A 16,813-nucleotide genomic window follows, 5' to 3' on the forward strand; every position below is an offset into this window, starting at 1 on the left:
TGAAAATAAGCCGCGGCCTAAATAAGCCGCGGCTTAAATAAGTCGTGAAGGGCTCGTATAAACGGTCATTTTGTTCGCAAGCCGCGGCTAAAATAAGCCCAGGGTTGAAGCCTAGGCTTAAATAAGCCGCGGCTAATTGTAAATAAACCGTTTATACGAGTTCTTCGCGACTTATTTAAGCCGCGGCTTATTTAGGCCGCGGCTTATTTTCACTCGTATAAATGGCCCTAATGAGTGTCCCTAAAATACTGAAATTCAGTTTCATTTAGTGTCCATTAAACAAAGCCCAAAACATCATAAACACAGACTGTAATATCTTCTGGACCACAAAGGGAAATCTCAGATGTCAAAGTCATTGCCTCGGCTGTGCCTTAGGCAGAGTCAGACAGCATTGTGGCAAGGAAGCAGATCAATGTCTTGATAGCCACAGGGCGGCAACCACACCACCTATGACGATACCGGTGGCACCCAGGATAACAGGCCAGGTGAAAAACTACAAAACAGAAGAATAGGTGTTGTGCTAAATCTTATCCAAGAGGATGGAAGTCATTGAACATGGATATTGCCACAAGTAGTGGATTTAACAAGAAAAAACTGTTATGTTTATGGTATAAGAATGATTTCCAAACAATAATGGTTCTTTAGTGAGATCATATTGTTTCTAAACTTGATCACTCCCAACTCTCATCCATTGTTTTGACTCAATCAAACAACAATTTGATGAACCCAAAAATAGAGCTTGTCTACAAACATTCACAAAATTACTTACCGTGCTGCTAGCGTCTGCCTCTGCATTACCAGAGAAACCGCTGACCATTCTTTGATACATGCTTCGCTCTTTCTCCCTAGAGTCATCAAATTTTTGTCTGACTATGTACAGTTCTTTTCTTATTAACTGAAAGAAATGAAAACGTTTTGAAAATCTCCCTGTTCTCCAATATTCATTGTTTTAAAGGCTAGCTGCTTGCACTTCTCCGTGTTAACCATAGTATTTCATGTAAGTAATATTTTACCAACCCTATTATCTGGATCTAAGGTATTTGCTTTTCTCAAAAGCTCCACAGACTCTTCGTATTCACCTTGTGCATATAAAACCTGTAAAACAGTGCAACATGTTCTCCATTATTCTGTTCAATACAAATCAGTCTACATAGATTATAAAAGAGACAGTTGCTGAAATAATTTTATTCATACAAACCTTTCCTTTTCGAAATAAAGCTTTCACATTATCAGGATCCACTTCTAAGACAGAATCACAGGCTTTTTTCGCATCTGCATATTCCTTGACCTGTGTATGTAAACAAATATACAACGATTCCTGGGAGAACTTCAATGAAACATGCAAGCAAATTGGTTACAATCATCACCCCACTAGCTAAGCAACAATACACCAGAAGTCACTAGACAGTTTACCACCAAAATGAACCTACCATACTCTAGCCTTCTTACCTTCAAATGAGAAGCTGATATGTTGTTCCAACACTTTATTTTGAGTTCAACAATCGGCTGTAAATGCAATTCAAATAGCAAAGCTGTGAGATTTATTCCAGTCAAAACAACAGCAAAATACAATGCCATGAACAAATTACTTCAGAAGTTGATGCTCCCAAGTACTTCAAAGCTCTAGTGAGAAAAAAAACAGATCTTTAATAGGATGAAGAGGTGGGTTGATTTGGCTAACAGGTAGTAAGGCTAGAGAATGATAAATGACCAGCTTTATTGTAGTTCCTGGAGTGCTAAACATTCTCACCTTGTATAAGAATGGACTGCAAGGGAATATTCATCTCTTCTGAATAAATAATTTCCACGCTCTCGTTTTTCATCACTAACAACAAAAATAAACACCAAGTTAAGTTCAAGGTTTGCATATAGTTGTATTGGAAGACCCAAAGAGAAAATATTATTGAAATTTGCAACAATTTAAATAACACACATACCCAAGGTTAATTCTTTGTTCATCTGTCAGATTCGCAATGTCAGGGCCTGGCATTATACTCAAGAGTTCCAATTTGAAAGTCACTTCAGCGTCTGGTGGAACATCACCTTCATCATCGTCCTCTCTATTTTTTGAGAAAAATAACGAGCCAAAAAATAAACTGGAACATGCCAACTAGTATCTAATCAATGATTATTAAAGCAATCTGTTAACCTCCTACACACTTGGCCAAATATATAAGAGTGTTGGTTGAACATTTTTGTGGAAAGTATGGGTATATGGTGTTTGTTTTGTAATTAAGCATTGGTATACTAGCTAGTTAACAAGCACAGTTCATAAACTAAAAACAAAAATACTACAGCATACCTTCCAAGTTCACCATAAGCAAATCTTGCTGCAGCCACCAACTCGCAAATCTCATTTTCCACCATAGACGGGACACACAAATCCAATGCTAAAAATTATATTTACTGACCATTAATTAGCCTGCATAGCTGCGTATTCTGTTTAGGACAGGAATAAAGGCTTCTTTCCTCCAAAAAGTAATGGTATCTAAGTACAGTATATCAATGGTGCTTAATCATAATGCAAAGAATATTTCCATCACATATTTTCATAGCATACTTTCATCACAAATTTTAAATGCACATCAACGTCACTAATGGAATGAAATTATTGGTATTTTCACGCATCAAATTTCAAAATTTAACAATTATTAACCCACCTGTAACAACATCTCCATCTCCAATGATAAACTTTAACTCTTCATTTAAATCAAACCTATCGCCGTTAGGCAACATTCCTTCAGTCTTGATGCAAACTTCTTGACCAGCCGCAGGTCGAGAGCCGCCATCCTTACCAGCTTGGATGACCTGGCAAAATTACCATGATCAGAACTTGTTTATGTTCAAATTCATAGTAATACAATAATATAAATCCTAAATACATGAATTTAATTCTTGAAACCAGGTTTAGGGTTAAGATTAGGTTAATCCTAATCCTAAATACATGAGTTTGGTCTTTCAGACCAGGTTTTAGACCAGTCTTAGGCTTAGGTTAATCCTAATCCTAAACCCTAATCCTAGCTAATAATAATAGATTAATAATATGCTTGTACAAGATGGTACATACAAAGCACAATATAACAAGCTTATTGCATCATGCAACTCCTATACTTACCTTCTTTCTCAATAGACCATTTCCCAATAAATCTGTCCACTCATCTTGCTTTTTTGCTTCCTGTGGCAGCTCGGCAGGTTCCCCTTGTCTTTCTAAGGACGAAGGCTCACTCGCAGGAGTCACAGTCTCATCTTCTGACGGCAAATCTATCGTTTCTATTGTCTCTGTTATATTTAACCTCTCCTCTTCAGCATTCGTGGGACTTTCTTCTACGTGTTTTCCTTCGTCTACCGTCTCTATTATAACCTTTTCCTCGATTTCCACAACTTCAACGGCTTCTTCCTCCGTATTTTCTTCATTTCTCCCGGACGTTTGAGTGTCAGAGTCTACCTTCACTTCGGAACTGGACATTCCATCCAAATTTTTGGGCGCATCTGAAGCGTGTTCATCTCCACCTTCGGATATTATTTCACCGTGTTCCTCTGCAAGAACTTCAGCACTTTTTCTCGACTGTTCATTTAAGGAATCGGCACTTTTCTCGGCGTTTTCTACCGTTGAATCCATAGGCAGTAAAAAGCGAAATTTTCGTTTTTCTTAGAATCTTTCTTTTCAATGTTTGTGTTGCGCCCGTGCAACTACCCAACTACCCACGAGCGGTTGTAAAACCATGAGAACTACATGTAACCCATCATGTAAATATCAACTAAACCCACTGATCTATAATAATGACTGAACTGTAGTGCTATCCTGGTCCCTGGATAAACTCAAAAAAGCTCTTTTCTGGAAATTTTATGACAGACTGACATCCATAATATGTGATAATACGTTTTTTTATACAATAAATATAAATTATCTAAATTATTTACAAAGAAATATATTAACATCAGCATAAGAACACCTTCAAAATTGTTATTAAAATGTAAATGATCACCCTTTAACAGACTTTGCTGCTTTTCCTTTCTTTTTACCAGACTGAGGAGACCTTGTTTTCTTAGACGGTGTGCTAGCACCTTGCGTTTTCTGCTCCATTGCTGTCTTTTCAAACTCGTAAGCAATATTTTCTTCGCTTTCCTGGATCAAATGCTGGATGGTGGATCCAGCAGAAGCTACGTACATTTTGACCGTCTCTTTGACAATGTCATTCAAGTCCTCTGTCGTGATTGGTTTCTCCGTGTTGAGAAGCAACAGTTTCTCATGAACCAGCAACTGAAGTCTCTCAACTTCAGAGTCAAGCTGCAACTGTTTTTCCTTTAATTGTAGCGAGACAATGGCATTAGGGAGGTTTGAAAATTTTAGAGTGCATACAACGTAAAACATGTGGGGAAGGGGGCTTTCGAGACAAATGAAGAGGGTGGACCACAGTGGGGTAGAGGTGCCTCCACACAAGATTTTTTACTGTTCCTGTTTGTTGTTTTCTTGGAGATTTTTCTCTGAGCCAGCCTAAAGCACCAGGCGAGGGTTCTAATTCTGCCGGAGATTTTAATCCAGAGCTGGGAATGCAAATGCCAAATTGAAGTTGTCCACAATTATATCATGGACGTCGGTTGGGCGTTTTTGTAAGTTATGCGCATGTGTGAGTTCAAAACGAGTTTAAACTGGTAATTAGGAAACATTGCAAACAAAGGCACAAACCATTATATTTTTTATATGTTGGTCCTCCAATTGTTTTAAAACTTGTTGACGTTCCCATTCTGACTTTTCCATCCCAGTTTTAAGCGGCGGTAAGTCTTGTGGTGGTGTTTCAACATGGAGGTGAGCAGTACTCTTGTCAATATCTCGTTCATTCGTGAAGACAAACTTGTACAAGTGAAAGTGATTGAAGAAATAAGAGAATACAAAGTCGACAACACCCGTTAGTCTCTGAGCAGTAAACACTGTCGTGTAGTTCTGGAGAATTGTTTTGAATTGCAGAGTCGCTTGCAACAGTGGTTGATCTAAATTTGAAGATTATTACATGAAGATAAGTTTTAGATCACACCATACTATCATGCATACTCAAAATGTGCATACACAAATTCACCATGTATACTGATTACCAATAACCATTCTGAAAATCACCATGCATACCAGATAATTTTTATCATATGTAAAGAGATACTATCATTAAAATTGTATATCATGTAAACACGAAGTACTTCCCTTTTATTAGAGCACGTTCATATAGGAACCCAAAGCATAATTAAAATTGTTAAATTCAACAACCAGTACACTTACCTAGGGTACTATCGAGTAGTTCTTTCATAAGTTCAAAAACAGCGAGACCTTGTTGCCATGAGTAACCGCCTTCAGATGCGAAATTAACACTCTCTGTATAATAGTCCAGCAAAATTGATGTCTTCATATCATCTTCGTCATCATCGCACGATGTACAGTTCAAAATAGTTGCCAGAACTTTGCGCCGTTCAATTTTATTTCGGCAACGATAAAGGCTTTTTATGTTCTCTTCTGAAAGTGACGCCATTTTTACACTTGAAGTTTTAGTTTCCTTACATGACGTTTCCTCAACGACATTGTGCATACGACCTCAATACGAGAACTGGAGTTGTAAATTCTGCATTCAAATTTTTGGATCCAATTTTGCATAGAGTTCAGCAGACTTTTCAAGTCTCTCCCGACCCCGGTGAACACGCCCCATAGGAAGAACCCCCCGTCCTTCTCACTGTCTAATCTCTAGCGACATTTCTGTCTTTATGGAGTTCAGGGGGGCGATACAGCTATCGTTTCATTCACCGCTGAAACCTGAAAGTCATTTGCTGTAATGCCGTGTGATTGATCACCACAAATGATTGTTCTCGTCGCAATATGATTAAATGCTAATCACAATACTAAATAAACAAGTATTTATTTTTTATATAATATCATGAATGTGATGTGAGAAAGTGCTAAAATATTTTTACACGAGATTGCTCGTCTATTTAATACATATGAGACTAAATTGATGCTTTCTCGACGGTTAATAAACATGAGTTATGATTTACGGTATTGAAAAAGACTGAGAACAGTTCAGAATGTAATTTCCAGAAATGAATTGCTCTTTGAGAAGATATAATTGCTCACATGCTCCTGCAAACTTGGAGAAAGATCTTTGAAAGAAAGTCCGGTAATGGGATTTTTAATGAAATGCGAATTTTAAACCCTTTAAAAAGTATAAAATATTATGATATGCATGACCTCGTGAACTATACTCGTGAACTATACTTAATGGTTTAAATGGTAATTTGAATGAAAAGGTTTTTAATTTTAGTTATGTTTGACAGCACTGGCAAGTCTTTGAAAGGACTTTGAAAGGAAGTTCATATTACAAACTCAATATCTTAACATGACTCAAGAAAACAGAGCAAGCAATCGTAGACATATTTGACAAAAACTCTTGTTCCCCAAAACTATGCCCACTTCCTGTTTTTCTGAAAAATAGGAACTAGGACTCGAGAAAACAGAACTTCAGTCAAATATATCTTACTACACTGACCTCGCAAATTGGACTGGATTGCGTTAAAGGTTTCAAGTTACTCGGAGCGCTGATATGTGAGGTATAAGCGCCCCGAGACAAGAGGAATTTTGTTTCGAGATAGATTTGGATATAGGAAATGATTGAGAGGACTTTTCCATCTTGAAAGATTTTCAGTGGGAGATAAAATAAATGAGATATTAGATTACATCCAGTTTTATTATTTATGATCGGATATAAGTCATATAACATTATTTTTTCGTCTGAGAAGGTCCATTTGTCTACCTTGGCTAATCCAGCTATATCTTTTAGTAAAGGCAATCCAGTCAAATTTGTGAGATCAGTGCCAGCGCGGGCCTGGGTTACTTGCAAACGGCCAGTAAAGCCCCGAGTCCAATGGTCGCCGTAGCAGTCATTAAGACACCTCTGAACCATGTCGCATGGTGGGGAGAGTATGGAACGACCTTTCTTGATGTATCGAAGTGTGTTATGACGTTTCCCTAAACGATGAATTTAAAAATTCGATTAGATTTTTGCTCAGCAGAAAGTCTGTCTGAAGTTATAGCAAAAACTTGTTATAAGATGTAGACAGTTGTTCCTTTATTCCTACTGGATAGCTCTAAACTAAACTAACTTTATTTATACTGGATAGCTCTATCTGTTCTAGAGGCTCAGTAAGGATCACCTCTTAAACTATCGTTTTTCTTAACGAGTAGCGGAGGGACAATCCCTTGTTTATTAAGTGTTACTACAGGAATAAACCATTAAAAATGAACAATACATATCTATTTCAAGAAGTCATATGATTTTAATAGACCATTCAAGGTGATGAATCAATGAATAGCATTACCAGGAACCATGCAGATTATATTATCAATCATCAATTTATCCTTTGATATTATTAATCGCTCTTATAGAAAGCTTCATTGAGAAACGTTGGATTCAATTAACTCTTTTTCTTTCAAGAAGCGAAAATCCCAAGACAAAGCATAAAGAAAACGTACATCAAAGAGACCTCGTACAAATACATGGAATTCTAAGATTTTAAAATACGAGCCATATACATTAGGACCCCATACAAATTTTTGATATTCTGACAAGGGCCCATATATGGTTGGCTTGGTATGATGATACTTGATACCAAGTTAGACAATCAATACCTATATGCTAAGTTACACAGGAACAGGCCACGACATGTTTCCACAAAATTCATGTCATTAACATTCCTCAATCTTAATGGATTGGGACGGATTGTTCCTGCCAGACTTTATATACAGTATTATTTTTGGCATAAAATCTTGGCATAAAATCTTGGCAAAGCACTCGGTTTGGGCGTCCGCCACCATTATATTTAAACTATGACTGAAATGTATCGAAGAAAATATTCGCGATGCTTCTACAATTGATAATTTTACGGCATTATATAACTGCATCTAAAATAATAAAGCGCTATGTGTTAACTTAAGCATGCTTTTGTAAGATGTCATTATTTTTTTTGGAGCTTCTTCGGAAGCGAATTCAATGGAAATGATGCGGGAAAAATAGCACCAAATTTGGTGGCAAGAAGGGTAGTTTTTCCGCAAATATTTGCGTGGGTTTTGTGACAACCGGTCTTTTGACTTCCTGGAAAACAGAAGGGCAAAGTCGCTAAAGAAAATACCAAACTACAATGTATCTATTATGCACGCTGGGCTTCACGTTGACATCCGAGAAAAAGTGATGACATGAACGAAGTGTCAAGTATGTGTAAAAACATGGTGAATCCTGATGATGCAAGCTTTGACTATTCAGAAAATTACAGGAATAATCCTTGCCTAATATTCAAGTTCTGTACATATGTTTAAAAAAACTTTCCTGAATTCAACTAAATAGTAAATTCGCAGGCGATGTAAGTAAGATGCCCAAAATGGTTTTGAAAGTTAAGATTTTCAACAACAAAAAATGTGAAAAAATCTCTCAAAAAGATCATATAAAATCTTGCACAAACATATTTATTTAAAAATTGTAATTGTTTCTGAAGGATTTAATGAAATTTTGCAAAAACATTTTATGATTAATTTGTGCTCATAACTGAAGATCTGTCATGGTTTTAAAATACTATGATTTATAAATGATAACTTATGAACATTCTTAAGGATTATTTTAGAAACAGATAGACAATAAACTGGAGATGATACAGGCATTGCAAGCATATTCTCACTGTCTTATGATAAATATATTTGCAGGATATAAACAATCTGCAGGTTGGACAATTTTGATGACAGTGAATGGCAGGTGTCTGATTGCCACCAGCAATACTGCCAGGGTCGATTTTATTAAACATATCTTTTGAGCAACATCATCAAAAGGATGTTTTCAGATTGATGAGAAATCATCTTAGAAATCACCTACACTTATTAGATAAAAACATAATTTTACTGTATTTCTTCATTGAATCCTCAAAAGAACAGTTAAGAAGTGATTTTATGATATAAGCAAAGTTCAGCTGCTTTAGAGGTAGACAGCAGTCTGATGAGTGGGTAATAAGGAATGAAACAGTCAGCACAAATCATCCCAGGGTATACAGGATCCCAGCAGGCATAAATATATTGCATACTTGAGTATAATCATGTTGCAATTATTGTCAAAGACCTCATAGAATTAACCATGTCATACCATAGTACCCACAGAGTATTTATGATATGTTCAAGCAAATTTTCAATAGGTTTTAGTCATGCTGCTTAATCAAAATGAAAAACATTTTTGCATGATGGAAAACTTTGGCAGTCATATCCCATGTATGCCATGATTCTATGCTAAAAAGGCTTCCAAGAACTGAAACTGTGTTTTTTTAATGTAAATGTCAAGATTTTATTTCAGGAAAAACAGGTTGGATTAAGGAAGTACTTTTCGCAGATAAAATTTATTCATGCAGCATCAAGCATTTTCACATTCCATAAATCGAACTGTAAATACAGACATGATCAGAAAATGCAATAACCACCAGGTCAAAACACCCCATTCAACCCTCGTATCTATAAATTCCATGAAATTTGCCCTGTAGAAGCACATATTGTGTCTACGAAGTTCATAGTTTGATTGGACTTTGTATTTTACCATATCATGATTCATGACCTTGCATGACAATGCTCCACTTATAAAGAATCACCTGATATTCTTAGGCATATTTTTGTAATTTCAAACAAGAGAAACCAGCCTAGACATGTCTTTGGTCTAATTCTGGAACAAATTTTTCAAAAACACTACGCTTTTCCACCACATACAATAGGCAATCAATTAAGATGCTTATATGTGTCGGCACATAACATAGGTAGTGTTTGACTCTGGCTTAAGTATAAACCTTTTGCCAAACATTCCAACATTGATAAGGTTTTCTGGTATATATTTTGCAGATATACAACCTCAATACTAGTTTTTTTAGTATGACCAAGCCCAATAGCTCATTGCATCAAATATCTTTGTTTGACTATCATATATATATATAGACATTCAAACAACTTTCAGCAATCTGAAAGGAAACTTTTACAATGAGCACCATATAGTTCTTTACCATTATTGATTTAGTACACCTTTCAATTTTGTTAGTTTTCTACAGTACTTTCAGGTTTAACTTGCAGTTTGCAAGATAAAATCAATTCTACTTGTATTGGCGTGTTAGACACAAATTGATGAAGTATGGTCGCAATTCTTAACCAGTGCCATAAACTATCAAGGCCCTCAAAAACGTCTCTATTACCCAATGAAAGTAACTTTTACAAAACTTTTCTCGTGATAAAAGGAAAAGTTTTTGTTTTACTTTTCAGGTAGTCAGTCAATATAGCTACAGTATTTTATCATGAAAATACTCACCCAGCCACCTTTGAATTGAATCCACGAGTTAGTTTTAATCACAATAAAATTCGTTGTCAATTCAACAATGAAGCGGTCATATTCGTTTCCAAAACCTTGTGAGCGAAAATGCTCGGCCACTTTTACACTGAAGCCAAGCAAAGCGACAATTCTTCCCCAGTTGATAGTACCATCTTCGAAAATATTCACTGCGACTCCTTCAAAATGCTCTTGCAGGTTTTCGGGAGAGAAACCCAAATTTGAACACAATTCGTTGTAAACATCGTGTTTCTCGAGGATCTCTTTTGTCAACTCGCTAACTTTCTTCGCTTCTGCCGATGGGATTTGATCCACTTTTCTGCCAAGGAGAGAAAACAAAACGTACTGCACAATGGCGAAGGTTCTTTCGTGAGCTCTTTGCTGGCCTGGCGGTGGATGATGATTCGAGATGAAATGGGTAGTTGTCGTCGTTGTTTCTTCTGCGTGTTGCGTCGGCTCTGAAATTACTCCTTTTGTGTCTCCGGTCGAATTTATTGGTGAACGAGAATCATGATTTGGTGGCATCTTTTTGAGAATTTATTATCACAAATGAATGAATTGAAGCAAAATCATAGGAACAAGTGACAACAGGTTAAAATTTGTCGGGAAAGCCGAAAATTTGGCACAAATATTTAAGCCTTTGTCGCTGGTTTACTTCGCTCTCGTGCTTCGGGATGCTTCGACTCTAACCGGAAGCCCGAAGTGTATGGCTTAAGAATGACTGGTTAAACCTGTTTATAGGGGTTATTTTTATCTAATGACGTCTACAGTTGCTATGGTAATTACGCAAGAGTATTAAACATTCCAGTATTGGGTTACAGTACTGTGTTGGGAAATCCCTACAATGTTTACACAGTTCTCTTACAGTTTCTTACAGTTATCCATAAACTCTAATTTCACTTCCCCAATGTATTTACGGAAAGTTTCGGAAGGTTTCGTTCAACTTTAAATACAGTATTGAAACCCGGGAAGTTAGTACGGAGTACGGACTACAGACACAGTTGTAATTTCAGGAATATGATTTCATTCAGGTTTGCGCTTGTATTTTCGCTTTTCCGGGACAAGGCCCACAGGAAGTTTTCGGGTTATTTGGAAGTTTCTAAGAATAAGATATTTCTAAAAACTGAGCATGATACTAAAGAAAAATTGAAATTACAATTATTTTCAGTTTTCGTGATTTCATCAGAACGGAATAACTTCAGTAGTCCTCGCCAGAAGGGATTTATGAAGTCCATATTCATCCGGTTACCAAAACGTGACCCACATCATTTCCAGTATACTATAACCACTCTGTAACCAATGGCTGCGCTCATACATATACATACTGGTTACCGTGTGAATTTCACCGATGATTGCTGCAGTTAAACTCTGTAACGGCGGGAGGCTCATCACTGATTAGAGATGAACAAAACTAAAAATTGCATTGTTGGAAAGCCGGGATAATTTCTCACGGGAACTCTCAGTATTTTCAAAGCTTGCAAAAACTATTTCAACTGCACAGGACGTTGGTCAGCGACCAGAAGAATCAATTTCTCTAGAAAGCGAAAGGTAATAGGTACACCAGGAGTTGTGATAAAGACTCGGATATCAAAAAGATTCATTCCGGAATTCTCTTGATTGAGGTTCATTTACTGATGAGGCAAAATCATGTTCTGCGGTTTGAGGATATATATTTTTATGTGGATAGCAAGTGAAGCAATTTGTAGCCTAGGTCTTAGGAAATCATCAACGTTTTTACGGGGTTAAAATTTACGAAGTCAAAAATAATTCGTTAGCTGGTCACTGGCCAGTACAGGTTTTATCGGGATGGTTACAGGTCCAAGAGTTCGAAGATCTCATGATCTCATGACAATGCATTGCGCAAGCCCTCAGGTATTTCTAATTTCTATTTCTATTTCTATTTATAATACAGATTTTTGAAAATCGTATTCTCAATCGATATCTCAGGCTGTTGAAACATTTGAACCATAGACTGTATTTGCTTTAACCCCGGATTATGTTAAGATAACCAGCTTTGAAAAACTGAACCGCCCGAGAGGTAAAAATAAGAAAGTTATACGATCCACGCAGTACTCATCAATGATTCAAAAATAATACAAAAAATACAGCAGTATTAACCGATTTTATAATCGCTCAATAATGCTGTATTTTTGTATTATTTAGGCTATGCCAGAGGTATAATTTAAGTTATTTAACTACTTGTGATCACACATCGGTTGCTAAAGAAAATTATTCTGATAAAAATCCTCTATTTAGATTTCAGATTTTTCAGATAATTTCAGATTCTGGAATCCCCCCTTTTCGTGGTATATTTATGAATATCAAGATTCAAATTTCACCCAAAACAGTGCATTGTGAATCTTGTGGCACCAGAATGGATTCCGTGACACTCTTCATACACAAATTGAAAACCGATATAACAGGCTTTTTCCACGAAGAGACTTTAAGAAACCGGACGATGATTTGACGTCATTAATTTTGAATCTTTCCGATAACGCTGTGAGTTGATAAGAATGAAAATTCTTATACTATACAATGTCCGAACTTTTGTTGGACTCGCTAAAACTTGCAATTGTAGTCCTGTGATTTTTTATGTACTGTTTTCTTTTTGGTAGATATAAAGAAGACATTAAGAAGTGGTTAAGCTCTTTGATGTTATTGTTTATGTAAGAATGTATTGCATCAGAACATTCACAATTATGCGTTTTTTGCAGCTGTTGAAGGACAAAACTATCATTCGTACTAAAAATCGCTGGAGGAATTGTGATTTGTGAGGCAGAATGCAGGCTCTGGGTACGAGGTTGAATGCAGGCCTTCTTTTATCAACCATCAATAAGGCTAGTCAAAGAATGGAAGCCGTTTTATTAAGGCACCGAGTTTTAGAAAAGCGAACTCTCATCCTTCAGCACCCCTTAGCAACCACAAGAAGAGGAAGTCTAAACACAAGTACACACTATATTTCACATCAGAATATGTATATATGTACCCATAAAACCTTCAGAAAACCATTCAGATATTATTTTTCTGTGTGCTTATAAAAGGGTAATCTCGTAGCTCATGTATTAGGGGATTTTTAACACAGTAAAATTCAGCCATGTATGTTGGTATATCCCCCGATGAAGGGGATTATTGAAAGGCTAAAACGACGTAATATCTTTAGTTTCTTTACGGACTTTACCCGCGCATATAGACTGAAAGACATCCTTTATCAAACGGAAAAGACCTCTTGAGATTTTACGCTTAAGCTCTTTGTTTTTTAATATGGTTTACCAGGAACACGGTAGTTCTTTCAAGGAGATCAAATTTGTGGCTCTGCATGTGATTATTAAACAAGTGCTACCCCCGCATACTAGGAAGTCGATAAAATACGACAAGAAATACAGCAAATTCCGTTTCTAATACTTTACGATTTTCGCTGCTAATTTCTGCCGTTCTTCCCTTTATTTTATACTCGCAATATTGATGGAAACCATCGTGTCTTCGGTCCACAAACTGTTTAAAGCGTTTAAATCATTATATGAGAGAAGTACTATTAATATCTAGAAATACAATACATCGCCTTCTGAAACGATGACGCAGCTAATTGTGGGTGTTATATTTACCCGTCTTAATTGTTATGGAAATAACCACAGTGAAATTCCTACGAGGATATTATCGCTATACACGCACAAAGAGTTGATACTAACGCATTTTCGATACGTCCATAATAGAAGCAGAACTTATTGAGCGACGTTTTAAAGAAAAATTACAGAACAGCGAGTGGTTTTATAAGAGATTCGGCAAACATGGGTTGGCAGAAGTTGTCAGAGAAACCAGAACAGTCTAATATTAATAACGCAAGAACTACCAGCCGGAGACAGCGACCAAATTCAGTCTCCATTACTGGAAGGGAAGTCGAGCGGATTATTCTACAAAGAGAGTTTCGTAGTACGGAATTGACCACTACGGTTCAAGGAAACGAATTGGAACGAACACAAGAATCTGCGGTGAAATGCACCATCGTTGGAACAATTTTAAGAATCGTAGGCGATAAATTTGACAATGTTAGAAAAGATAACTACGAAATTACTCATTACGGGCCGGTTTGAACTCGCCTGCAATGTAAAAATCATTCTCTAGATGGTGAGCTTTCACTGTCGATGGTATCACTAGATCGTCATACTAATATATCCTGACATATCAAATTACCAAACATTACATATTCACATATCCCCTTGGTGTCGCTGTAAAGATAAAGTATAATTAAATCGAACTCAAGTCTATGAAGTTCTACGTGTAATCTCTAGAGGAAATTCAAAATACCCGGTCCATTTGGAACTGCCACAGCTGACAACCCGGGCGAAAATGATAAAAAAATAAAGAAATTGAAATGAAAGTGAACGACAGCATATGAATAACTAATATATATACGTATTAACAAATGATGATGGAACATAACTATATCAATGTTCAACTATTTGTGTAAAATAGACCGTATCTATGCAAATCGGTTCGGAATAAAATAACAAAATATTGCAACAGTTGCGTGACTTGTGTCTTTGAATTTACATCGAATTACTGACGTAGACTTTTAAAATACGGTTTCGACTAAAATGCCACGCGATTTTTCGGCCACACTTCGTCTGCCATACGCGTGCTATGTTATTTATACATCGCAGTCGTTTGTTGCATGCCCCTCGTTTGATCTGCATAGAACTTCAAAATAAAGATGATCTTTCCAACCTTTCCCTGATTGCAAGCATCAGACATTTTAATGTCAACGTTGACAATATAAGGACTATATTAGAGGATCAAACTCACTTTCGGCTTACGTTTAAATAGGGATTGTTTCTTCATTTACTGCGAGTGCGAGTTACCCCAAAAAACGAGGCTATCCTGATTTTCTCCCGCCAAAATTACAAACTGACTATGAGCTCATCTTCAAATGTAAATTGACTTGTTATGAGCTGTACGAAAATGAGGCTCTCTTCATATTGTGGCCGGGCAAAGCGAATACCCTGGGAACGAGGTTGATCAGTTTGGCAAGCAAGAGAAATTTGATTAGTTTCGTTTTCACATGCATAAGTTAAAACAGGACAGTTGTTTTTCGAATTGCTCTATAGACCTTTTTCATAATGACGTCAAACGCGGCTCCAACTCATTATAAGAAAAGTCTATTGCACAAAGAAGGGCCGTATTTCGTATTGAACGGATTTTCCGGTTAAGGCAAAAGAGACGTCTTTCTTTTGGTCACAATAAAGACCTTAAGATACGCCAAATCTACGACAAGCCGAACTTGACTGGAAGCAACGACTAGTGTTAGGGACCCAGTTTTACATACGGCTTTTCATACGGCTCTGGCTTTGCTTACCAAATGGAGTTGCTCTGTTGTTAGACTGATTATCAGCATCTTAAAGGCGGATTTCCATTTACGGCGAAATCGTTCGAAATATTTGCACATTTTCTTCTGAATTTTGAGAGCGTAAATAAATTAGTTCGACTTGACTGTTCCCAATTCAAAAAAAAATGCAAATATTCCCTAGCGGACGTAGACCGCGTGGTTGATATGATAGAAATATAAAATAAACAGGTTGACGTGTAGTCTGGTTGAGCACTTTCACATGGCAGTTCAGGATTTGGAAAAATACGTACAAAACACATAAAAGTACACGTCAATTTATTCGATAAAATCAGTCCTAGTTATTGGGCTAACATCATACATGTTTCTATAACAGTATTACTATAAGCAATATTCTGGAGTTACGCAAGGAATAAAATCAATAAAAAGCCAACAAATATGTTCATATTAGTTCATATTCTGCTCAATCTAGTTCTATATTCAGTTTATGCTTCGGTAAGTGCAGTAGAAGAAAGTTGGCATAAATGTTATAACTACTCATCGAGACGAGTAAAAGGATGAGGTTTGCCTTCGCCAACATTGGCGCAATAACCATCTGACGGCCCACTTCTTCTGGGATTCCTACATTTTTGCGTACCACAACCTGGGCAGCAGTATGGGCCCCAGTATTCCTGAAGTCCCTCAGCACATCGGAATGTCCTGTTCTTAAATCCTTTGCGCATGGCATGATCACTACAAAGCACCACATTGAAATACGAATAATTAGTTGCTCTGAAACACTTCGCCTCGCCAAACCAAACAAGGTCGGAATCAATCGCCGACACGTAGCATTCATACTTTCCCTGTGGAACATCAAATCTTATGTATTCTCCGGAAGGGACGCGGCTGTAACCAACTTCTCTTGCTATATTTTCGAACTTCTCCTTCATACCACCTTCGACTCCAACTTCGACACCTTTCACTGGAATCTTTGCTTTTAAATTTTGTTCCCTCTCAATTACATAACTTCTTTCGGCGTCCACTTTGACCCAGACGTCCTTGAACGTGCTGTTTACTATCTTAACGCTGGCGTTGTTACCCATTTAAAAGTATTCGGTAAGACAAA

General features: G+C 36.9%; 3 protein-coding genes and 1 long non-coding RNA gene across 4 annotated transcripts; 1 reads left to right on the top strand and 3 right to left on the bottom strand.

The window, feature by feature from the left end:
- Nucleotides 1-4: 4 nt before the first annotated feature.
- LOC114529402 (peptidyl-prolyl cis-trans isomerase FKBP8-like) lies at nucleotides 5-3,679 on the bottom strand. The gene is made up of 11 exons (XM_028551200.1): nucleotides 3,116-3,679; nucleotides 2,661-2,808; nucleotides 2,303-2,390; nucleotides 1,938-2,060; nucleotides 1,751-1,825; nucleotides 1,590-1,623; nucleotides 1,450-1,506; nucleotides 1,199-1,288; nucleotides 1,018-1,095; nucleotides 770-895; nucleotides 5-493 (listed from the first exon to the last, which is right to left on the bottom strand). Exons 1-11 carry the CDS (start codon nucleotides 3,617-3,619, stop codon nucleotides 410-412), a joined length of 1,407 nt encoding a protein of 468 aa, XP_028407001.1. The 5' UTR covers nucleotides 3,620-3,679; the 3' UTR covers nucleotides 5-409.
- Nucleotides 3,680-3,918: 239 nt separating this feature from the next.
- LOC114529416 (uncharacterized protein C8orf74 homolog) lies at nucleotides 3,919-5,822 on the bottom strand. The gene is made up of 3 exons (XM_028551224.1): nucleotides 5,270-5,822; nucleotides 4,688-4,989; nucleotides 3,919-4,303 (listed from the first exon to the last, which is right to left on the bottom strand). Exons 1-3 carry the CDS (start codon nucleotides 5,571-5,573, stop codon nucleotides 3,983-3,985), a joined length of 927 nt encoding a protein of 308 aa, XP_028407025.1. The 5' UTR covers nucleotides 5,574-5,822; the 3' UTR covers nucleotides 3,919-3,982.
- A 59-nt stretch (nucleotides 5,823-5,881) lies between these two features.
- LOC114529417 (apoptosis regulator BAX-like) lies at nucleotides 5,882-11,079 on the bottom strand. The gene is made up of 2 exons (XM_028551225.1): nucleotides 10,353-11,079; nucleotides 5,882-7,003 (listed from the first exon to the last, which is right to left on the bottom strand). Exons 1-2 carry the CDS (start codon nucleotides 10,893-10,895, stop codon nucleotides 6,866-6,868), a joined length of 681 nt encoding a protein of 226 aa, XP_028407026.1. The 5' UTR covers nucleotides 10,896-11,079; the 3' UTR covers nucleotides 5,882-6,865.
- A 581-nt stretch (nucleotides 11,080-11,660) lies between these two features.
- Nucleotides 11,661-14,883, top strand: LOC114529501. Its single transcript, XR_003687637.1, has 3 exons — nucleotides 11,661-12,242; nucleotides 12,643-12,869; nucleotides 13,085-14,883. It is a non-coding gene; the product is annotated as an uncharacterized LOC114529501 (long non-coding RNA).
- The last annotated feature ends 1,930 nt before the right edge of the window (nucleotides 14,884-16,813 follow it).

The sequence above is a fragment of the Dendronephthya gigantea genome, unplaced genomic scaffold, assembly GCF_004324835.1.
Source record: "Dendronephthya gigantea isolate DGI-Jeju-01 unplaced genomic scaffold, DenGig_1.0 000056F, whole genome shotgun sequence".
Classification (NCBI taxonomy): Eukaryota; Metazoa; Cnidaria; class Anthozoa; order Malacalcyonacea; family Nephtheidae; genus Dendronephthya; species Dendronephthya gigantea.